Source organism: Mastomys coucha, unplaced genomic scaffold (genome assembly GCF_008632895.1).
Source record: "Mastomys coucha isolate ucsf_1 unplaced genomic scaffold, UCSF_Mcou_1 pScaffold14, whole genome shotgun sequence".
Taxonomy (NCBI): domain Eukaryota; kingdom Metazoa; phylum Chordata; class Mammalia; order Rodentia; family Muridae; genus Mastomys; species Mastomys coucha.
The window spans coordinates 46,081,043-46,105,681 of NW_022196896.1; the positions used below are offsets into that span (position 1 = coordinate 46,081,043).

The following is a 24,639-nucleotide window of genomic DNA, read 5'->3' on the forward strand; positions in this document are numbered from 1 at the left end:
ATAGAAATTATAACTGTTTAGTTAAAAAAAACTTTTCCAAACTGCATGTTTGTGCACCAAAATATCTGGTAAAGCTTTACTAATTTATAGGTAAGGTGAATACAGTTCAGAGAAATTGTGTGATGTGCTGTTTTACAATATCAAATCCATATGGACTTCACTCACTAAGGGCTATGTAAGTGGCTAGGAATGACAGACATGTTTCCAGATTACAGGACTTTGATTCTTAATTCATCTTAAAAGTATTTATTTCTTTGTTTTTTTTTATTATTATTTAAGAGTTTTGTACATACATGTAACATGTTTGTTGTTGTTCATATTTTTGAAACAGGGACTCACCATGTAACTCTGGTTTGTTGTACTGTAGATCAATCTGGCTTCAAACTCACAGAAATCTTCCTGGCTCTGCCTCCTCAGTCCTGGGATCAAAGGTGCGCACCACTACTACTTTCTTGTTTTAGATGTAACATTTCTTTGGCAGTGTGGTCTAATTCCCCTACTTTGTCTTCAGGTCCTGTGTCTTACTTAGTCAGGGTTTCTATTCCTGCACAAACATCATGACCAAGAAGCAAGTTGGGGAGGAAAGGGTTTATTCAGCTTACTTCCACATGGCTGTTGATCACCAGAGGAAGTCAGGACTGGAACTCAAGCAGGTCAGGAAGCAGGAGCCATGGAGGGATGTTCCTTACTGGCTTGCTTCCCCTGGCTTGATCAGCCTTCTCTCTTATAGAACCCAAGACTTCCAGCCCAGGGATGGCACCACCCACAAGGGGCCCTATGCTCTTGATCGCTAATTGAGAAAATGCCCCACAGCTGGATCTCATGGAGGCACTTCCCCAACTGAAGCTCCATTCTCTGTGATAACTCCAGCCTGTGTCAAGTTGGCCCACAAAACCAGCCAGTACATCCTGATATTCTTTAATCTGACCCATTCTATTGATCTGCCTGGATCTGGTCTCTTTTCTTTAGCAGCCGCAGTAGTTGCAATGGTGAATATAGGTGTGAAGGACATATTAATAAAACTCTGAATAAGCCTGTGAGTGAAAACGATGTTTCTTATTCTCAAGAGGCTTTTATTGGTCTGGAAAAGGAATTTTAGAGACAGCAGGGTTCCCTATGTCTGTTACGATAAAAACAAAACAAATATACCTTGCCATTTCTCCTTATTTAATAATATTCTTGGATTATTTACTTTTTAAGAGATAAAAGCAATATTTATTATAGGAAATGTAGAATATAAAAAGTTTAAAGAAATAAGAGGAAGCTGGGTATGGTGCTGCATGCTTTTAATGGATTAAAGGCAGAGGCAATTAGATTCCTATGAGTTCAAGGCCAGCCTGGTCTACATAGTTGAAACTGCCTGTAGTTTTACAAACGGGGTTCCCAGGAGGGAATAAAGGACCTGAAATAGAGGGTTTGAAATGCAAAGAGAAAACACGAAGCCAAGTTGCGTCCCAATCAAGGTTCCACTTTACTGAGAATAAATCAGGGTTTTTATAGTGACAGGAGAAACTGAAAACAAGTCTCTAGATTACACTACAAAGAAAGTTCAGGTGCCAAAGTTCCCAGATTCAGAAGATCTTCAGGCTAGCTGGCTGGTGTACTCAGGCGGTGGGCATTCTCAGTTGGGTTCTTCAAAGACAAACAAACAGTCAACAGAGAGCATCTGTCTTAGCTCCCAGGTGTTAGCTCCAAAACAGAGGCTGCCAGGAGTCCGATGGATGACTGAAGTGAAGAGGGGATGTAATGCATAGTGATTTCCAGATCAGCCAAGACTACATAAACCAAAAAAACTGAGGGGTGGGGAAGGACAAAGGAAGTGAGGAAGAGAGGAACAGAGAGGAGAAGGAGCAGGGAAGGAGGGAGGGAAAGTGACAGGTCCCCTATATTTCAAATGCTTGATATGTTTGTGAGGATAGATAAGACAATGACATCTAGAAATAGCAAATAAGCCTGCCTTAAAGATAATCTGTTAAATATAATTGCAGTCTGCCTTTGGGGGTGTGGGAGAAGTAAAACTATGGTGGTTTGGGGGATGTATAGAGAGTTGGTTCATCAGTTAAAAGGACTAGCTGCTCTTCCAGACCTGGGTCAATTTCTAGAACCCATATGTGGCTCACATGTATAACTCCAGCTCCAGGGGCTAGTCTTAGTCATGGGCCTTTCCCTCATCATATAAGTCAGCACCCTTTCCCCAGAGCAAGAATGCTAGTCAACATCACAGGTACTTTAAGTATTGTATTTCCATACCAGTCAGTGTAGGACTATATTTTTGTACATCTATATTTTATCTAAATAAAAGTAAAGGCTGGAAGAGGGCTCAAATTAGGAATGGAGCTAAAATTTAACCCCACTCTGCCTGTGTTTAAAGTTTTTTTTTTTTTCTCTAAGAATGGACTGATGAAACTATGTGTTTGTCTCTGTGATAGAAGCCCTGAGCATCCTCCTACCCAAATGACTGACCCAATTAAAAACCTGTCAAGGAGCTCACTTCTACTGTTCAGAGATATAAGAATATATTGTAAAACCCTTCAAATAATAAAGGAAATATGGAGGACAACAGATGAAGTACTGTAGGGGAGGGGGACTCCATAAGCCTTTCGTCTCTTTCAGGAGTCCTTCCTTCCTGGACTGCCTGCCTGCTGTTCCTTCCCTCTTCATTATTCTGTGCATTAGCTATCCTCACTTAGTGTGGCTTTTTATGTTGCTATACCTGCCAGAAGACTTCTGTATTGTGTGCTAGCACAATATAGAAGCAAGTTTTTATAGTTCCAGGAGCCAGCAAAATGCCTAGAACACAATGCTCAAATAATATTTGGTAGTGAATTACAAAGGAACTATTTCACAATAGTATTTATATGAATTTGCTGAAGGAAATTTTATTAGTTTGCTATGATCCCAGATTTTAAGTGATATGCAGTTATAACTAGAATTAGAATACAGAGTCTGTAGTTGTCATTCTTTTTGATCATGGTTATAAAGAGACTTTAAAAAGACTTATGTATTTTGTGTGTATGGATACTTAGTCTGCATGTGCATCTGCACTCCAGCAGGGGACATCAGACAGACTGAGCTGCCATGTGGTTGCTGGAAATTGAACTTAGGACCTTTGGAAGAGCTCCTAACCACCGACTCATCTCTCCAGCCCCATAAAGAGACTATTTTTAAGGCCTTGTGAGTAGTATTGCCATTTCTTGTATGGTCTTATTTATCTACTCAGTTCTCACAAAAAGCTTACAAATGAAATAAAATAATCTCTATTTCAAAAATGAGACCAGCAGGACACGATCTCAGGTATTTTTGATATGAACATTCACACTTAACCAATAGGCACTTTTACATTGCCATTGTTGATTTATCTATGAAATATATATTTTGTATTCCATTGTAATATCTTCTAATGAAAATTCATTGATACTTAATCCTATTGCTTTGCCCTCTAGAACTTTCCTACCTAAGTAAAAGCCCTGAATGTCTTGTGAAACTGGTGCTTTTATGCTCAAGCAACGCCCAAAGCCCAGGAGTATCATTTGTTGTTATCATTTTTCCTGGCCCCAAAAGCCAGACAGTCATATTTCAGAAAATTTCTCTACCTAAAAGTCATCCCATTACATTTCACAGATGACCTCTCAAGGGCTTCAGCTAACTAGGCAGCACAGCTTCCTTGGGGAGAAACTACATTTCCCAGAAGCCAGTTCGTTTGCGGAGCAAGTCCTTTACAACGCAACAAAGGGCCTTGCGAAACCTAAGGAAGCTGGCTGCAGTAAACGTCTGCAGCAAGCCGGCCCACCTGGAAGGCTGCCTGAGTCCCTGCACCCGAAATGGCTCGGAGGCAGGACGAGGCGCGGGCGGGCGTGCCCCTGAGGGCAGAAGGCCGGCCGGCCAAGGAGGTTCGCCTCATTCTGTACCACTGGACCCACTCCTTCAGCTCTCAAAAGGTAACCACCTGTAGTCTAGGGCTGCCCTCGGGTTCAGCACCAGGACAGCTCCCCGGGCGTGCCTTGTGGGCCTCCAAGCGGCCGGACCCCGGGGTGCATTCAGAGTTGGGGTGCACTGAATGCACCAGCAGAAGCTAGATGATTCGGGAAGGCAGTGACACAGGCACTGCAACTCAGGAAGCGCCACTAAGGAGCATCGTGTTCCGCATTTGGCCTAGAGGTTTTGCCCTGGAGAGTGAGGGAGGAAAAAGTGCCTTCCTGCAACCCTTTGATCTACTTTCCTCTTAACCCCCAAAAAGAAGGAAGGGAAGAAAGAAAATAAATAAATTATAGTTTTGAGACAGGGTCAAAACCTAAGCAACCTGAACTTGGTGGGTAAACCAAGCTAGCTTCGAATTCATGGCAACCTTTCTATCTTCACTCCTCTACTTTTGGGATTGCAGTCTTGGATCACCATGACAGGCTCTTCCTTTAAAATAAAGAAAGAAAGAAAGAAAGAAAGAAGTTAGGTGTTTAGCTCAGAGATAGAGTCTTTGTCTAGCAGGCCCAAGGTTTTGTAGTCCCTAGCATCTGAAAGGGAGTGTGTGTAGGGGCAAGACAAAAATCATATAAAGACACCGTCCCCCACCAAGGGAATGAACTTGCCTCTATTTTCCCACATTTGCATTCTTTACCAAAGGTCCAAACATATATTTGTACTTAAGGTTGTTCGTTTTATGGATTCACCTAGATCTGGAGTTACAGGCCCTTGTGAATCACCCAATGTGGATGCAGAGAATCAAGCTTAGGTCATCCACAAGAGCAGTACATTCCCTCAAACCAGTGGTTCTCAATCTTCCTAATGCTACGGCCCCTTAATATACTTCCTCATGTTGTGGTGAACACAACCATAAAATTACTTTCATTGCTATTCATAACTGTAAATTTGTTGCTGTTATAAATTTTAACGTAAATATCTAATATTAGGATATCTGATATGTGCTTCCTGTGAAAGGTACGTTTGACCCTCAGGTTGAGAACCACTGCCTTAACTGCTATGCCAGCTCTCCAGTACATCTGGGGAGAACACATACTTTGGTTTAGGGCACAAAGACCACAGTGGTGATGAAGAAAGAACAACTGTAATGCAGACAAAATAATTTTCATTCCTGATGTTTCCTTCTGCAATGCTAGCAGTAAGCTGCCAAAATGCTTCTTATTTATTCCTTCTAGGGACAGACTTCATTAAGTGAACTTCAAGTGCTGCTGGCTCAGGAAGACAACTAGGGTTGTTTAGCTGTATCCAGGGAAAATGAAAACAGCAGTAACCCCTGTGAACTCTTGCAGGTGCGCTTGGTAATTGCTGAAAAGGCACTGAAGTGTGAGGAACATGATGTAAGTCTGCCCCTGAGTGAGCACAATGAGCCCTGGTTTATGCGTTTGAACTCAACTGGAGAAGTGCCTGTCCTCATCCACGGGGAGAACATAATTTGTGAGGCCACTCAGATCATTGATTATCTTGAGCAGACTTTCTTGGATGGTAATGTTAAGGCTATTTGTAATTTCTTGGCTTTATTTTCAATATAAACGCCCTCCATTCTCTCTCCCTCTTCCCCTCTTTCTCTCTCTCTATTTTATTGTGCTGGCTTAGTGATTTAAAAACCTTTTCCATTTCCATAAGCACAAAAATGTAGGCCTACCCCAAAATTCAAACCAGCCAGTGCAAATGTTTGAAAGAATCTCAAGTGGAGTCGCAATGCTAATATCAAGCTTTCAAATTCACTTGCACTTGACCTGGTGTTGATTTCCTAGCTTTAAACTAAGATTCATGATATTGACTCTTAGTAAATATTGTGTAAATCATTTTCATCTTAAAAATGAGAAAAAGAAGAATCAATACAAGAGAAAGGAGAATCATTTGCTCTTATACTTTGGGTTCTTTGCTCTCATTACTTCTGCATAGTTTGAATTATTATCCTTTCTACATAATTGTAGGTTTAAACATGTATCATGTTTTAAATTAATGATCATTTATGATTGCTTATGTGCCAGGCATTTTATATTTCGATTTTAGTCAGTTGCCAAGATAGCTCATTGAAGACAGGTGTGGAATCTGAAAGATGTGTGGAGGCTAGTCATTCCATTTTGGATCTGAGGAAAAAGAAATAGAACCTTTGTCTAAGATAATGCAACCATTTTATGGCAGGGTCTTTTGTCTTCAAAGCCTTTGGCCTGGACCATTTGCCATTTTCTTTGCCACGTATAAATGGTCTTGCTTGTTTCTGCAGACAGCCCCTTCAGGTCAGCTGTAGCTTGGTGACAGAGCCATGCTGGCACAGCAGCAAGGCTGACCACTAGCAGAACTGAGACTGGAGCCCATGGTTCTAGGCTTTCATTTTCATTCTCTGCCAGACATTGCTCTCCAAGTGACCCATCTGCTTATCTCCTGCTGTGCTGGGCCTAACTGGGTAGTTAAGCTCAGCATACAACCCCAAATTACGGGAGCCAAGGAAGGAAATTAATAGGCCAAAAAGTGTCCAAGATAGATATGGAGGAAAATGGGTATTAGACCTCATGGGAGAAATAGATTAGGAATGTGTAGTCTTCGTGAGGAGAGGCACCATTATTCTTGATTTAAGTGTTAATAACCCAGAATTCTATCAGAAGTTTTAATTAAAGTTGGCCTTGGCCTAGAACATGGTGTGAAGAGCTCTTTCCTTTTCACTATACCAGCTGTCCGCATCCGTTTACATGCTGGGATTGTGCTGAAAATGGAGAGAAAGGGATTCAATACACATTCTCTCAACCTTGAGCTTTTTGGAAATGGATAAGACTGGTTTTAATATGTATTTCTTGGGAAAACTGATTAATAGGAACAAAGCAAAAATAATTTTGTAAGAATTTATTTTAAATGACTAAAATTTAGATATTATTTAGATATTATCTTTTATGTATTACATACAATATATAATGTTAGATATTATATAATCAGACACACTTCTGTATAATACATGAGAAAATAATACTTAAATGTCTGGTAACATTGCTTGAACAGCTTGTATCATTATTCCAGGTCTTTCTTCACTTTTGCCTGTTCTCTTGCTTACCTCATAAGAAACAAAGCTTTATAGTCAATGTTAATTATAGTTGTTTTCTTAAAATTTTCCTTAGCATTTGATTTTTATTATAAGCTAAATATATTTTGAGTTTCGCTAAGTTATATATTGAGCACAGCCAAATGGAGTAAAATAGATTTTGTTGGTTTGTTTGTTTTTGAAATAGAATTCAATAGCTCAGGTTGTTCTTAGTACTGTGTGGAAGTAACTATTTCTTTTGCTGAGATAAGGCACTGTGGCTGAGTGACCAGATGGGAATGTGGGAATCAGTTATGGTTGAGTGTCTCTGGGGGTGGAGCTGTCAGTTCTGGCTGGATGCTGCTGGTACCCTGTTGAAGATCTTTTGTAAACATTGAACTGGGTGATGGAATTTTCCATTGTAAGGTAAAACAAATCCAACTAACTCTTACTTCATGTTCTGCATTCCCAGGAGAGTAGTTATCCAACTGGAGAAGATAAAAAGATTAAGACACCTATATTTTTGGGCCGATGTGACAACCAGACCAGTTTGCAGGTCAAGGTACAATTTACCTCAGGATATTGAGTTTTAAAGAAACAACAAACATAAGCATTACCACAATCATAGTCCAGATAGCTAGCATTCAGGCCTCGGGGGAATAGGAAAACTGCCAATCAATATAAAAACCAAATGTCATCCCATTGCTAAAGAACAGGACAGATAAACTACCAACCCTTGTCAAAGTGTGTTCCATCACCAGCATCACCAGCATCACCAGCATCACCAGCATCACCAGCATCACCACCATTATTGGCACCATCTGAGAGATTGTTTACAATGCAGAGTTTTAGACCTTATAGCAAAGCTGTTGGGTTATAACCTTGTTTTAGCAAGAACCCCAGGTGATTTATATGTGCTGTACAACTTTAGACTAATGCTGTAAATTACTGTGTTATGCTCAAAGCACTGATGCAAATTACTCTGTCTGGCAAAGTTCTAGGATGTACTGCCAACTTGGCTTTTTTTTTTTTCTTTTTCATTCTTTCCAACTGGAGAACTACTTTACTGGGAAGAGGAACGAGTGAAATACTAGCTAATTGGATCTATTTATCTCTGCAACCGATAACGTTGCCAAAGTTTAAAAGAAAACTTTATATTTTTTGAAACTGTCCCACAGTTTCACGAACCGGGTTCTCACCAGGAGAGAGGTTGGAGGCAGTGGGGGCGGAGGTCAACAGCGGAAGTCCTCAGGCAGTCAGTTTGTTTACATTCAATAAAGTCCTCAGCCAGCGGACAGTCAGCCATACCTTCCTCTGGAATCCTCAAAGGCAGAACTTCAGGGCAGTGGGCTTCTGTTTTAGGCACAGCAGGCATGAGCTGACAGTCTCAGGTTGCAAGCTATGATGTCACGGAATTGAGGCAGGAGGGAGGAACCCAACAATTTTTAGTCTTTATTTCTGTCAGTAGAAGGAACTAACTTAAGTTTTACATTGTTGGAGAATGTTGTAATTACCTTTAAAATGTGTCTACTATGTGTAAGCCATGGTTCACTATATAATGTATCTTGATTTAAGTAGAACATTTGAGATTATAGAATATTCTTATGGAATAAAGAGACAGCTATGATTAGAGGATGGTAAGTAAAATACATCTGCAGATAAATTAATCACCACACTGAAGAATACTGACAAACAGACTTTGCACATTAAGTTGGCCCTCCAGCTATAAACTCTTATTTTACTTATTCATATTTGAATTACTTTTAAGTCACCGTGAGGTCAGAGACTACCTTATTTTTTAATGTGTGTGCCCCTATGCTTCCTGATAGTAGATATTCCAGAATAAATATTTCATAAATAATATTGAATGGATAAAATGAATGAATTATTGAAATATCTGGCAGCCTGGATGGGGCTTAGTAGTGCTCTTTTACTGATTGGCTGATTGATTGATTGAAGTTGTAAGAGTAAACCCACAGCTGGAGTGATCTATCACTAACCACCCAGTGGTAGTTTTATAAAGCTTCTGTTTCCTGACTTGAGCTTAATATACAAATGAATAAGGATATTAAAAAAATGGTACTGGGACTGGAGAGATGGTTCAGTGGTTAAGAGAACTGGCAATTCTTCCAGAGGACCCAGGTCTAATTCCCAGCACGCATATGGCTGCTCACACCTGTCTGTAACTCCAGTTCCAGGGCATCAGTCATCCTCACACAGACATACGTGTAGGTAAAATACTAATGCATATGAAATTTAAAAATTAATTAAAATAAATGGTACCATATTTATGAATAATGGAAAAGCTAGGATTATTAAAATGAAAACTATCTTATAAAATGTTTCTTGTGGAATAAGAATAAATCAGAAAACCAAGATGAAGTTTAACAAGGCTAATGTAACACATGAATTTTGTCTTTTTTAAATATAAAACATGTGGGATTTTATTATTAAATTAAAAAATCTACTGAATAGCAAGTAAGAAAGTTAGTATATATCATGACCAAAACATATTTGCCTGCTATATGTCTGATAGAGTAAAAACTTCAAGAATATCTTTTTTAATTTTTTTAAAATTTTTATTTAACCTTTTTTAGTCCAGAATTTATCCCCCTCCCAGTCCACCCTCTGACTCTTCTACATCCCATACCTCCCCCATGAACCCTCCATCTCCATGAGGATGTACCCATCCCCCACCCCACCAGACCTTCCTACTCCCTGGGGCCTCCAGTCTCTTGAGGGTTAGGTGCATCTTCCTCTGATTGAGTCCAGACCTGGCAGTCCTCTGCTGTGTATGTGTTGGGGGCCTCATATCAGCTGGTGTATGCTGCCTAGTTGTGGTCCAGTCTCAGAGATCTTGGGGGTTCAGATTAGTTGAGACTGTTGGTCCTCCTACAGGGTTGCCCTCCTCCTCAGCTTCTTCTAGCTTTTCCCTAATTCAACCATAGGGATCAGCAACTTCTGTCCATTGGTTGGCTGTAAATATCTGCATCTGATTCTTTCAGCTGCTTGTTGGGTCTTCAGAGGGCAGTCATGCTAGGCTCCTTTTTTTGAACACTCCATAGTCTCAGTAATAGTGTCAGGCCTTGGGACTTCCTCTTGAACTGAACTTTGGGCCTGTTGCTGACCTCCTTTTCTTCAGTCTCTTCTCCATTTTGTCCCTGCAGTTTTTTCAGACAGGAACAATTATGGGTCAGAGTTTTTGACTGTGGGATGGCAACCTCATCCTTCACTTGATTTTCACTTTCTGGTGGAGGTGGGCTCTACAAATTTCCTCTCCCCACTGTTAGGTATTTCATCTGAGGTCCCTCCACCTGAGTCCTGGACATCCCTCACCTCCTATGTCTTTGGTACATTCTGGTGCCCTCCCCCCACCTCCTACCTCCTGAGGTTGCCTCTTTCCATCCTTTTCGCCGGCCCTTAGGGCTTCAGTCCTGTTCCCCCACCCAATTCCTGACCATGTTCCTCTCTTCCCCTCCCTGTCCCTTTTCTCACCCAGGCCCTGCCCTCCCTCTCCCTCCTATGATTGCCTTCTTCTCCCTCCCAAGTGGTATTGAAGCACCCTCACTTGGGCCCTTTGGCTTGTTAGCCTTTTGAGTTCTGTGGATTGTATCCTGGGTGTTCTGTCCATTTTTTTTTTTTTGCTAATATCCACTTATTAGTGAGTACATACCATGTATGTCCTTTTGGTTTTAAAAATTAGTTGCAATTAGAATGGGTAAGTGACCTGATTGTTAGTAAATTGCCAGACTAGTGTGGTCCTAGGTTGTTTTTAAAATTTTTCTGGTTCTATCCAGACCAGAAAACTGTAGTGCTCTGCATTCTAAACTGATCATTCTGTTTTCCATTTTGTCTCTCTAAAATAAACTTTACAGGAGTGGTAGGATGGTCATAAGTATGGTTTTATGAGGTGCATCATTATCCATAGTTATAATAAGAGCCCTGTGGGTATAGCCATTTAACCAAAGACCAGAATGTTGTGAACTGGTGTCTGCTTTGATTGCTATCCTTTGCTCACCAGTCACTGAGAAGTATGCTAAGACAGTGTTTTTGCTCAATCATTTTGTATATCCATATTCATATATTTGTATCCTGTACTTTTGGGATATCTGTTAAATAATTGGCACTTCTACAGAAGAAATTTGTATCAGGATGCTCTTTTTAAGTCTAAACCCAAAATAATGAGTATCTAAGTTGGATAATAGACTATTATTATTATTATTATTATTATTATTATTATTATTATTATTAAGTAGACTTATGGAGGTGTGTTTGATATTCCCAAGGGTAAGTCTTTGGTTAAGGAAGAATTGAGAAGTTTTCCATTCTAACTGCTCATTGGAGGGTCAGCTGAGAGTATTCTCTGTGTCCATTCTCTCAGGAGTATTTAGCAGACATTAGTTAGGTACAAGTTCATGGGATATGGAGGGATAGTTCACAGACCTCAAATCATTAGAAACTTGTCGGTCTTCAAAGATACTTTCTATCTACAGTTTGGCAGGAATAACTTACCTGTCCTTAACATGTGCATATGCTGTTACTATTCAGTTTTGTAGAATGTCTTATGTCCATGATGCCTTTTTCAATCTGGCATATAATAAAGAAAATTATATTAAAGGAATACATTAATTAAGCTAGGTTAGATATGACAGTGAGCAAACAGGAATGGGAGCAAGACATGATAAACAAACTCACCAATGCTGATGTTCAAATTCAACTATATCTTTTGATATCCTAAATCTGTCAGTATAATTAGTAAAAGAAAAGTGGCATGAAATATATAGAAAATACTAGGACATATGATTTTTATTATTGTCAAATAGCTCAAGGACAGCCTGGAGTCCTAGATGTTATATGGTGTTTTTATAATTTGATATAATACAGTTCTCAGAACATCATGTCTGGTGTCTTATATATCTATCATTTAAAATACTGTTAAAATACAGAATTTGGTTTGGAAATAAATTATTCTGGCACAGTAAAAATAATATAGAAATATGGTGCAATAATAATAATTAAATAAAAATAATATAGAAATATGTCATTTTTAGACACAATTTCATCACTATACATTGAAACTTAAGCATAACATTAAAAGAATATTAATTTTTATGTCATTTTATTTTATTTAAAACATTTTGTAGATTTATTCTATTATATATATCAATATTTTAGGCACTTGAAGTTTAATCCAGGGTCTCTTATAAATGATTAGCAAATATTTTTACTGAACCATCCCCCAGCTCCTATTTATTTTTCTTCAAGTCACTAAACCTGGCTTGCATTATTACAACCTTATTTCCAATGCTTTCATCTCCTTTTATCACTAGCTTTTAAAAACTTCCTCACTTCCTTTCCTGACCCCATATGCTTATATTATCAACACTGCTGACAGAGGGAGAATACCAATAAAATGTACTTTAAAAATATCTTTATAATGACACTTTATGGAAGAATAAGAAAGTAAAGTAAACTGATATTGGAGGGAGTATGTGTATAATTCAAGAGAAATTACCACTTTTCTTTTTGTTTGGCTGTTTGATTACTCACTACATAGCCCACACTGGCTGCTAAATGTTGGAATTGCAGGCATGCACCACTTGCTGGACTCAATTGTCTTTTGAAGAACTTTCCAGAGGCAGTGAATGCTGTTGTGCTTTGCTATCAAAGAAGGTGGCCTACATGGCACCAGACAGGGCACCCATGAAATATTTGGGGAAAGGGAGCTAACAAGGACATAGGTGAAGTGGGCATCTTAGATTGTACCTGACAAAGTTCTTCAGCGGACAGTGACTACCAGTAGATCACTGGATAGGAGAAAACTATATTCATCCTTTAAGTGTTAGTTCTCCTTTGAAGAAGTGAGGCTTAGCCAGATGGATCCTACCCAGAAAACAATTAAATGTTACTATTCTTCCTCTTGTTCACTTTTCTGGGAAGGAAGTGGTATGTTCTTTTGGAGAAAGCTCTAGGGCTTGGCACCAGAAAGCAGCCCTACCCAGGAGCCATAAACTTGTCATTTGGGAAGTATTCAAAAATGTAGTTTATGGTTATTAACCTGAGGTTCCTGGACTGCCAAGGCAGTGCTTCTTAATGGTTTTGGATTTCTTTGACCTAAAAACTATTGAGGACAGTTGAGAGCTTTGATTTATATGGGTCAATGATACTATTTAGAAGTAACCCAGAAAACTTTTAACATCCTAGAACACTCAAGTGTCTAAGGTTGTCACATGTCACAGAGTCAGTGTGTTTTATGTTGCCCTGGGAAAGCTTGATTATAACTGGAGAGGTAGCAGAAGTAAAAAGCCATTAGCATCATGGTGTTACTCTAAAACGTCTAGAATTTGTGAATCCCTCAATGTGCCTCTGGGAAGTCTGTGGATCCTCAGGTCACACACTGAGAACTCTGTGGATCTATGAGTGGAGGGAGAGTTGAGATCTTAGATGGGTGTAAAAATTGTCTTTAACTTTACTTATTTCTAACAGGAGTCTGCTGTTCTTTTATTACTAATATAGACAACCCAAAGCAGTTAAGAGTGCATTGACTTTGTTACCAATAGAAATCTTTTATTTTATGCATCTAAGGACATTATTATTTTGGGACAAGCCCAGTGACACATACAAGGGTGAGAGGGCCTCAGTATTTTATAGCTTCTGTTTTATTGTCCTCATGGAAATAGATTGGTTGGGGAACTGGAAATACTGAGGTCCTGAAAAGTCTGTGTAAGGAGCTAATTAAGGCATGTTGTATTAAGAGGCTGGATATGGAATATGCTCCCATGGAGTTTGTAATGAGGTGTAGTCCATGCTTTGTTGTTATTCTAAGGCAGCCTTTAGCATTGTACTATCTAGCTGGGAATCAGACATTTGCCTACTAGTCTGAGGAATTATCCATGCTTTTTTCTTAGAGAGTTGGAAATTGTATAAAATAAAAGACATGGCACTACAGAGATTATTAACACATATTAACAAAATAATACTCATTAATAAGATACTAACATATATACTTCTTTAACACAGTACTAATATCCAGCAGAAGATCTGATAACTGCCCTAACATAAAAGTATCAAAACATCTATAATAATTTACTATGCTAGGGACAGATACATATTTGTGATTTCTATTGGTAACAAAGTCAACGCACTCTTAAAAAGCTTGTTTGTCTTGGCCTGGCATTAGAAGATCTTGCTTGAAGTTGGGTGGTGGTGGCACATGTCTTTAATCCCAGCACTTGGGAAGCAGAGGCAGGCAGATTTCTGAGTTTGAGGCCAGCCTGGTCTACAGAGTGAGTTCCAGGACAGCCATGACTGTACAGAAAAACCCTGTCTTGGAAGAAAGCAACAACAACAACAACAACAACAACAACAACAAAAAACAAAAAAGAATAATATCTTGCTTGAAATGCTCTGTTAATGGCAACCGACTCTAAATTGTCAATGTTTAAGAATGAATGTGGGATGCTCAGGGCATTCTGCATTGAATATAGCACATGAGCCAAGAAATGAGTAAATACAAAATTGCGGCTCTTCCTTGCAGTAGTGGAAATAAGCAAGTTGGCGTTTTTCAGAACAGTGTAAGAGGCAGATTGGGATATGATTCTAAAGGGACATAGCCTTGCCCTTTGGGTTTCATCCTTCACTTTTTTCTTTGTGGATACTCTTTGAAATATAAGTTCTTAGAAGATATGATGGTGTAATAAGTAGAGCCTTGTATTAGTAGTGGTAAAGTTACACTTACCACTTTTGTTTTGTTTTACATAAAGTAGTTGTGGGATCCTGGGTTAACTTTCCAGTATCCATATTCTAGCCTCATTCTAGAGTAATCAGAAACTTGGGGATGTGCTCACTTACTATAATTTATCATGTACTGAGTATGTGTTAAATATTTATTAAGCATGAGGGGTCTAATGAAGCATATTATGTGCTCCCAGATCACAAGGGTTTTACAATCTAGATTTTCACCAGCAAGTGAAGATTTAGGCAGAATGAATTTTCCAGGATTAAATTGCTAGAAATCTAGGGAAAGTGAAATGGCTTTTTGAGCAAAAGCCTTTCCTACTTTATATAGATTTTTATTTCATGGTTATTTAGCAACAGTGGGGCCACTCATGGTATTGGTCGTCACATAGAAAAGAATGGCCCTTGACTGCCTTCTCATGATGCCAACTCACCAATACTTTACTGTACAACCTACACCGTAGTTTCTTGTCCCCCAAAACATTCATGAAGTGAAAAGATGCAACTATGTACACAGTGACAGGGTCTATAGAAGAGCACAGTTAGTGTTTTATGCCATTTATAGGAAGACACAACTGAGACAGTTGGGTATAGGTGAAGGCATGTTTCATGAGGAAGAGATGGACCTAAGGGTTGGACTTGAGGGTTGAGCAGGAATTTACAAGGTGGAAAAATGAGAGGGTGCTGGCAGGTCATGGTTTGGATTCTTATCTTAAACATAAATCGAATTCAAATGTTGAGTGTCTGGGCTGGAAAGACTTCATTTTGTGAATGTGCAACTATAATGAGATGTTAATAATGCATGTCATTGTTATGTCTTATTTGTAGCTTTCCTCCAATTTTGTATTTGTATTTTCTATGTGTGTTTTAGAAAGAACACCCAGGTTAATGCCTGATGAAGGAAGCATGTATTACCCACGAGTGCAGCATTACCGAGAGCTTCTTGACTCCTTGCCGATGGATGCTTACACACATGGCTGCATTTTGCATCCTGAGCTCACTGTGGATTCCATGATCCCAGCTTATGCAACCACAAGGATTCGCAGTATGTAGAAAACCTCAAAGGCCAGGGACTGATTCTGCTTAAAGTTTTGTATCATTTTTGAGACTTGCTGTATCTTCTGGTTACTGGTGGAATATTGGGGAATAGGATTGTTGAGTTTGCTTTATGGACATGCATGGGACTTCATCCATTCAATAACCTCAGGTTAATCTGTTCCTGAGAAGTTTAACTAGATATATATTATCTAGTAGGTCTAATTTGTCAGCTTTTGGTCTTGAGGCCAAACTTGGATAAAAGTTAGAAAGGTAACTGATAGAAAGGCTGAGAACATGGCGTGTTCTCAAAAAGATGAGCTGGCAATCCAAATGGCTGACAACTTCTTGGATGTATGGGTAACTTGGTTTACATATTTCGTGAAGGGAGGACACTGGATGAGAGTATGTGTAGCCATAATCTCTGTGTTCAATGATTGTGAATTTTCTGAGATTGAGTTATGACATCCAGCGTCTTTCCTACTTCCTATCCTGAGGATAGGTAGCATCAGTGTATGGGTATGGAGCAGGAGAGAGTGTGTTTTGCAGCATGGTTGGCTATAGCTAGGAAGGACAGAGGTAGTACTCAGAAGTGTTTGGAGACACTCAATCCCAAGTCTTCTAAACACAGAAACCATGGCTTTTTCTTACATGACATCTCATGTTGTTGGTTCTATTAATTTTTCATTGTTCCTTTTGGATACTTTTTCTTTTTCTTTTCCTATCTCTTCTTTCCTCTCTTTCCCCTTCTTCCCTCTCCTCTCCACTTCCTCTCTCCTGTTCAACCCCGCCCTCTTTCCTCTCCTCTCTCCTGCCCTCTCCCTATCTCTGTCCTTATATTTTTCTTTCTTCTCTTCCTAAGTATTTATAATGTGGTTTTAAATGCAAACTGACTACAACCTTATTACCTACAGTTAACATTATTTTAAACAAGGTTTTCTCTTCCTCTAATCAGAGAAAGTGGAGAGTCATGGAGGTGTACAGCAGTCCAGTGGCATAGAGCACTAAGGTGCCAAACTTTGCTGGCGCTGCTCACAACAGCTTCTCATGAAGTCCTTAGACTCTGTGCTAGGGATTTTCTCAGTACATTTTAAATGGGGAAACTGAGGCAGACAAAGTATGCAAGGTATTTGCAGGATACTAGTCCCAGAACTCACATTCTCAGCCAGGGTATGTCCCTACTTCTTATATCTGTGCCACGGAGTGGAGAATGTTGTTTTCATTTCAGAATGTTTTTATTATCAGGCCAGATTGGTAACACGGAGTCTGAACTAAAGAAACTTGCTGAAGAAAATCCTGACTTACAAGAGGCATACATTGCCAAGCAGAAGCGACTTAAGGTAAGTGCCAAGCTCGCTATACTTCACACCACTTATGCTTTCTGAAAAAGAAGAATGCTATTTCTTGAACATCTTTGTACTATTGTAGATCATTGTTGCACATGGCCCCTGTGACCTGTGCTCTACTTTTAGAAATATTCAGCAGCATATGAGCCAGGAAGATCACTGAATTCTAGGCCATCCTGGGTTACAAAGTGAGATACGGTTTCAAATACTCCCCAAACAAAAACAAACTTTCAAGCAAAAAAAAAAATGTCTTTATTATGTTTGCTAGTCAGACCCATTGATAATTATCTGCTAAGGAGCTTTTCCCTTTTGGTGTGTGCATATGTGTGTGGGTGTGGGTGTGTGGATGTGCAGGTGCACACGTTTCTGTATGTAAGGCCAGATGATCCTCAGGACCATCTCCCCCTTATTTTTGAGACATCTCTTATTGACTTGGGTCTCACTGATTTGGCTAGGCAAGCTGAAGTCCAGGGGTCTGTCTGTCTTTGCCTCCTCAGTTTGGTGTTACAAATGTGTTCTGCCACTCCTAGCCTTTTAAATACAGTTTTGGTTCTTGAACTCTGGTCATCATTCTTTCAAGATTAGCATTTTACAGACTGAGCAATCTCTCTCCAACACCTGCTTTTTTCTTGATGCTCTCATTAGTCACCTAAGGCTAGAGGAGAATCTTGGTGTTTTTCGCATTGTTTGTCTATCCTGGTTAACAGGCCTCCCAGGAGTGACCAGTAAGCAGTCGGTCTGCTCCTGAGCTGATCTCACAGCTGGACTATTTCCTCATTTTGCTTTAGCTTTACAAAGTTATTTTATATCTCCCCATTAAAAGAACTATGTAAAATGAACAGGTTTTCATTCTAAAAGTATTCATGTATATGTATGTAAAATCTACTTTGTGTATTATAGTTTTCCTGTTGTTGATAGTACCATAAATAGCTTTTATTTGGGTTGTTAAATAGTCAAAGCTGCTTGATCATGACAATGTCAAATACTTGAAGAAAATTCTTGATGAGTTGGAGAAGGTCTTGGATCAGGTGGAAACTGAACTACAAAGAAGAAATGAAGAAACTCCAGGTAGGTTCTCATTGGCTTTCTTTTTGATGAAATACTAAGGGAATTTGTAGAAACATTTTCAGACCCTTCTAACCATGTTATATAATCTGTTTCTGGGGTTGTTTCTATTCAGAGGCAGTTTCAAATATGTTATTTCATTTAGGAGAACTATGGAGTCTAGTTGTAATCTAGTTTGTATCTATGAGAAATGAGACTCAAGCAATGCTTTCTATACATTTTCAATGATGTCTGGGAGATGTGACCTTAACCAGCATCACAAGTCAATATTTAGTGGTTTGGTTGAGTAATCCAGATAATTTCTTGTATGTCTTCTCTGTTTTTTCCTCAGTTAGGGAAATAGCTTGCTTCTAAAGTGTAAAGTGGGAGCAAGAGGCAGCAAGTATGTATAGTGGGCTCCAGAACATCTATAGATTGCATCTGTGAGCTTCAGCAATCAGCCATTTTTTTCATGTTTATACATGGGGGCTATTTGTGTATCTTGACTGAACACTGTGTTACCTGAAACTTCTTTCACAGCAGGGGCACAGCTGGGTTTGAGAGCTCTCGCCTGTCATCCCAGTTCTTGTAAGGTTGAGGCAGAGGCATTGCCAGCAGTTCAAGAACTTTAAGAGATAGAGAGTAAGCCTTTGTCTTGAAAAGAAATCTTAAAAGAAATAAAAAGAAAGAATGAATTCCTTCTACTTTAAGGAAATGTAACTATTCTTCTGTTCCATGAGAGTCGATTGATTTCAGGAGCAACTGAAGATACCATCCTTCATGGATGGTCAGGTCCTTTATGTAAAATGATTTGGTATTTACATATTCTCCTGTATACTTGAAATCATTCTTGATTACTTTTAATACATACCAAAATGTAAAGGGCATGCAAATAGCTTTTATTGTGTATGGTATAAATGATAATGACAAGAAACAAAGGGACTTTTGTGGCTGACAGATGTCACACAAGGCTCTGTGAGTTTGGAATAACTCTGCATGACTGTGATAGTCAAGATGTCATGTGATTGTCTTTTCCCTCAGGACTCAGACTGTCTGTATCATGCTTGCCCCTAATTTTCTTCCCTTTGTCTGATTAGAGGAGGGCAACCAGCCGTGGCTCTGTGGAGAATCCTTTACACTGGCAGATGTCTCACTGGCTGTCACATTGCATCGGCTAAAGTTCCTGGGCTTTGCAAGAAGAAACTGGGGACATGGAAAGAGACCGAACTTGGAAACCTATTATGAGCGTGTCTTAAAGAGAAAAACATTTAACAAGGTTTTAGGACATGTCAACAATATATTAATCTCTGCAGTGCTGCCAACAGCATTCCGGGTGGCCAAGAAAAGGGCCCCAAAAGTTCTTGGCAGCACCCTTGTAGTTGGTTTGCTTGTGGGAATGGGATATTTTGCATTTATGCTTTTCAGAAGGAGACTTGGCAGCATGATATTAGCACTTAGACCCAGACCAAATTATTTCTAGATTTGTTGGGATCTGTGGTAGGAGCACATCTAAGCACTGCACTAGGCCCTCATGCCCTTGTCCAGACCCAGTGAAGACTTATCCTTGGCAACTAGTAGAAAGCACACTTTATATTATTCACTGTGGAGTTCATGTGGGGAGGGAGCTAATGGCATACTTTTTCTTCTCTCTTCCTCTTTCTTCCTTCCTTTCTTTCTTTCTTGCTTTCTTTCTTTCTTTCTTTTTTTTTTTTTGTAGACAACAAGACTTACTTCTAATCTAAAGGGCAGTGTAATTGCTGACAGACTAGGGGTGGGGGAGACCTTTGATGGAGATTATTAGGTCATGTTCTCAGGTATTTTTTGAGAGGTTATAATTAGGAGCAGACAGTAATAATAATCCATGATTGCTCATAGTGCTTCACCTGAGAGTGACTGCGGTTCTAGGTGTTGAACAGTTTCAGTATTCTCCTCTGGGACTCAGAAGTCATCTTTGTTACACTAGACAGAGTTCACACACCAACAAGACATTGTACTGTTTCATCTTCCACTAGCAGCTTTAGGCATAAATAAAGGACAAAATGGTAAAGGGGAGAAAAGAAATGAGAGAATGAAGTGCATCTAGAACAGAGCAGTAGATGGTAACCTCCAGTGGTCTCCACTGCTGCCCATGGTTGCCTCTCTTCTTGGGAAATTTCACATATACTGTCTTGTGGTCATGTACCCTCCCTAACTGAGAACTGTTGGGGAAGAGAGGGCTGGGAAATTAGTGGGGATAGTATACTGGGGAAAAAAACCTACATACTGCATAGAAAACCCTTCATTTGACCTTAATTATGAGTTAGACTTGTTGAATTAATAAGATTAAATTATTTTGCAGTTGACCATGAGATGCCCATTGAAACATATAGCTAGCACTTATATGAATGTCTAAAGGGATAGGAGGGTAGTCTTCATGGCTCCCATGACCATGTGAGATACTTTCCTGTGGATGACTGTGTTCAGTCCTGGGAGCCTTGACCTCTACAGCCTTCTTTATGCATATAAGCAATATATAGATAAATGTCTCAAGTAAATATCATGGCTTATGGATGGTAGTGGATAATTTGAAAAGAGCTAAATATGCTTATTTTTATTTGGGGAGACTAGTACATTCATGCACAAACTGTTGTCCAGGATTTATATTTGTTTATGATTATTGATAAAGCTTTAAGTTAAAGAAAAAAAGTAAAAGCTAGCATTAGATATTGATAGTTAATTTGGGAGAGATAAAATATATAGCTAGTGATGCCCACACATACTCATCCATGTGTGTTTAAATATTTGGGAGATATCTCAGTCCATATGGAAGGGACAGTTCCTGGGTCACCTAGGAATAGCCATCAGACTGTAATGCATGGCTTTTGCTCAGGACAGACCTCCTATTACAGCAGTGAGGAAGTTCTTCCTGGAGCTGGCTGTCCAAGCCTTAGGAGAAGCTTCAAGAATCTGATGGGAAGCTTGTCCAAAGGCTGTGAGCAAAGGGAAAGCCTGTATGGCTTCAGGTGAACTCTGCACAGAGCCAAAGAATGTACTGACTTCTTATTAATACGAAAACATCACAACTAGCAAACAATAGCTTTCTGATGTAAAAAACAATTCTTTAATTCCATTTTGATTCTATTATTCCATTTCATAAGCTAGATGTACTAAAAAAAAAAACCCACATGAGCAGGATGTGCCCTGTTTGTAAAAACCAAACAAAACAACATCAAAACAAAAAACCCTAACGCCCCCATGTGAACTCAGATCAACAATGAGGAAATGCACGCAGCTTTCATGCCATCTTCCTCAGCCCATCAGTGTGTTCTGCAGAGTGTCTGAATTTGCTTATTGCTAGGACATAGTTATCATTGTATTTATATAATAGCCATAAAATTATCTGACTAGTAATTCAGAATTTCTTATAATGTTCTGATAGAAATAAAAAGTGAGGCACAAAGTAGTAACAATAGAAGTTTTGTAAAAAATCTACAAAAGGTACTTATTTATCTGTGAAAGGATTGTTAAAGAATGACTTTTCTTTCCGTATATATTATTATGGAATCAGAAAATCACCAGGAAGCTGGGCAGTGCTGGTGCATGCCTTTAATCCCAGCTCTTGGGAGGTAGAGACAGGCGGATTTCTGAGTTTAAAGCAGCCTGGTCTTCAGAGTGAGTTGGAGGACAGCCAGGGCTATACAGAGAAACCCTGTCTTGAAAAACAAAACCAAAAGTAAACCACCAAGAAATCATAATTTTCATCTGTGATTTATTTGGAAGTAGCTGTGTGCCAGTGCTAAAGGCGAAGCATCCGAGCCTCTTCAATGTTTTATTGGTAGGTATTCTTGACATTAGTGCTTTAAAAATATCTGTCTAGTGATAACATCCTGACCACCAGATGTCGCTGTTCACCCAGTAGTCTAAGATTGTTCCATTAGGTTCGGCATGTGTGAAACGAAAGGTTTCATGGGAAGATGAAACATTAATGACCTTAGTTTCTGAAGCGAGGGCATCTTCATCAAGATTAGCCATCTGTGAAAAAGTTTAGGGCAAATGTAGTATTGATTTCTTATGTTTTGTGAGTGATGTCAGCACTATATGATATCAAACTAAGGAGGTGCACAGCTGCTGTTAGCCAAAGAGGCACTTTAATGCATCTTCTTTTTCAGGATCATTGGTAACTGGCCAATGTGCTTCTCATGTGAAAAAAATAGTAAAATGCCACAGGTAGAAAATGCCCAAGGCATTAAAAGATTATGTTGTCTATTTCTTTCTTAAGACACATGCCCACTATTTTATTGGTACTGCCATTATACGCCTTTTGATTCTCAAAACTGGTGAACTGCTTCTCAAGTTTTAGTAATTATTGCTATTGATATCAAAGTTGTAATGGTGTTGTTGATTGTCATGGAAATTAAAGATATTATTCTGACTGTAAGATCAATAAAAATAATTTGAAAATAAATGTTTTCTGGCTACAAAGAGCTACTTTAAAAAATCTTTTTAAAATTACATATTTTCACTTAAAAATAGAAGCATCAGGATTGGGACTGCTCAGTGGTGGAGCACTCCTCAACATACAGAAGGCTTGGAGTTAACCCTGGTGTTGAAAAAGAAAGAAAATGAAAATGATTAGAGGTAATAGGAGAGTCAGCAGTGTAGTTCTGAAGACATGCCATGCTTTCCTGGTATGTCACTGAGTCCATTGGAATACACACTTTACGGCTACACGGAGTGACAGACTAAAGGAGAATGTTGATGTTAGTTATTAGAGCAGGCACTCGACTCGCATCCAGGATGATCACCAAGTGGGAGGTTCTCTGGATTGCTCTCAGGATAATCTATGTTTTTGATTCAGCCATGTCTCTTCCTTTAATTGGGTATGGATTGTGAACATAGAAACTACCATGTGCATTTCCAGCCTCAGTAAGCCTAGCTATTGTACTACGTAGCAACTAGAAACTGGGTACTATTTTAATGTTATCCTGACACAAACAAAGTAAGCAGAACTCTCCTTGCCCTTATCTTCTTTGAGTTCACCAAGCAAAAGTCCATACCCGTGGCAAACCAAGTGAATGTGAAACTCATGTCAGAGAAGAAAAGGTACCACCGTAAACACACAAAAGGAAATTTAATGCAACAGAATTAGTGTTAGATTTAAGTTGTATATTATTTATATCAAATGTTGGCTCATTTATTTTGTTTTCTGCACTAAAATCAGAATATCTTACTTCCCAGATGCTGCCAAATAGTTGTTTTAGAAGGTAAGGCGGGAGATTCTAAGGCCACTGAACAAAGCCAATGAGTACAAGGGCAGTGCTTGGTTTACTTATTTGTTACATTATGAAAATGAAACAAGATGGAAAGGAAGAACTCACTGGAGGGTAAGCACACCCACGAAAGCTGAAGCATGGGTTCCGAGGATGGAGGACCAAAGAATGGGTGTGAAGTAGAACAGACTCCCTGGTCAAGACAGCAAAGCCATGCCAGTCTGGAGACAAAATACAAATGTGATGGGCAGTGATCTACTCTTGTGCAAGTAGAGGGGTTATCTTAACCACAGAGGCCTTGTCAGAAGCCACATCAAGGGGGATATGTGCTTTACTCATTACCTAAACATTGCCTTCTCAACAACATTGTACTGTTAAGCTTACACAGTGCAAGAAGCTAGATGTATGTGTGAAAATGTGAAGTTGTAAGTGAAATATAATGTAAATTGTTGGGATCCCATGCTAAGAGAAAAGCCACATGTATACTTCAATCCCAAGTCAAGTCATTTTGGATGTGTGGAGAGGTGGCCAGTGGGTATTTATATAGTTTTATATGAGATAAAATTATATTTTGAATTTAACAATATGGTAGTCAATAGTTACCCATACAGTTATCAAACCATCACTATGTTAATGAGCATATGAAATTTGCAGGCATTTAACATTACTTGATTTTGTACTTAAAACACTTTTGTTAATACAATTAAAAGCAGAAGATGCTGCATTATAAAAATGGGTTCAAAGTCTGTTCTTGTTGGCATACTTCCTCCAGAAAAGCCACCTCTGAAACCTACCCAAACAGTGTCACCAACAGGGGCCCAGGCACTTAGATACCTAACAATAGGGGGACATCTTCCTGAAACCACTGCAGGGATCAAATGCAGGTTAACATGCTTGCCAGGCAGGCACTTTGGTGACTGGACTATCCTTTGCTCCCATTACACTCTCTATTTCCCATATTCTTTATGATTTTATAAAAAAACAAAACAAAACAAAACAAAAAACATCCTTGAAGTTTCAGCACAAGGGTCTGGAGCATCTCCTTTTTTCCTCAAAGGTCCCTTGGACAGGTCCACCCATACTTTACAATACTTGAGGTAAGTATACACATGAAAGCTCTGGAGCTTTTTTTTCATTGAAGGGCCTCAGAAACACTTATGCATACACCTCAGTCTGCTGGTCCAAACTCAGAGTGTGTTGGCACAGCCAGCTTTCTCTTGGATACTTTTGGATTTTT

The 24,639-nt window shown here is 39.2% G+C and overlaps 1 protein-coding gene across 4 annotated transcripts; it reads left to right on the plus strand.

The window, feature by feature from the left end:
- The first annotated feature begins 3,115 nt into the window (after nt 1-3,115).
- On the plus strand, nt 3,116-22,614 carry Gdap1 (ganglioside induced differentiation associated protein 1). Of its 4 annotated transcripts, XM_031366957.1 has the most exons (7): nt 3,116-3,174; nt 3,622-3,938; nt 5,265-5,457; nt 15,600-15,773; nt 17,009-17,103; nt 18,063-18,177; nt 19,251-22,614. In XM_031366957.1, exons 2-7 carry the CDS (start codon nt 3,822-3,824, stop codon nt 19,631-19,633), a joined length of 1,077 nt encoding a protein of 358 aa, XP_031222817.1. In that variant the 5' UTR covers nt 3,116-3,174; nt 3,622-3,821; the 3' UTR covers nt 19,634-22,614. The 4 variants fall into 4 exon arrangements, with proteins under 4 accessions (XP_031222817.1, XP_031222818.1, XP_031222819.1 ...); XM_031366958.1 differs by lacking the exon at nt 3,116-3,174 and having other exon boundaries at nt 3,826-3,938; nt 5,151-5,457; XM_031366959.1 differs by lacking the exons at nt 3,116-3,174; nt 5,265-5,457 and adding an exon at nt 5,151-5,264 and having other exon boundaries at nt 3,826-3,938.
- The last annotated feature ends 2,025 nt before the right edge of the window (nt 22,615-24,639 follow it).

Coding starts and splice junctions, on each gene's coding strand:
- Gdap1 (XM_031366957.1), top strand. CDS start 3,822: ATGGCTCGGAGGCAGGACGAGGCGCGGGCGGGCGTGCCCCTGAGGGCA. Junction 15,774..17,008: donor TGCAACCACAAGGATTCGCA/GTATGTAGAAAA, acceptor TTTTATTATCAG/GCCAGATTGGTAACACGGAG. Junction 17,104..18,062: donor CCAAGCAGAAGCGACTTAAG/GTAAGTGCCAAG, acceptor GTTGTTAAATAG/TCAAAGCTGCTTGATCATGA.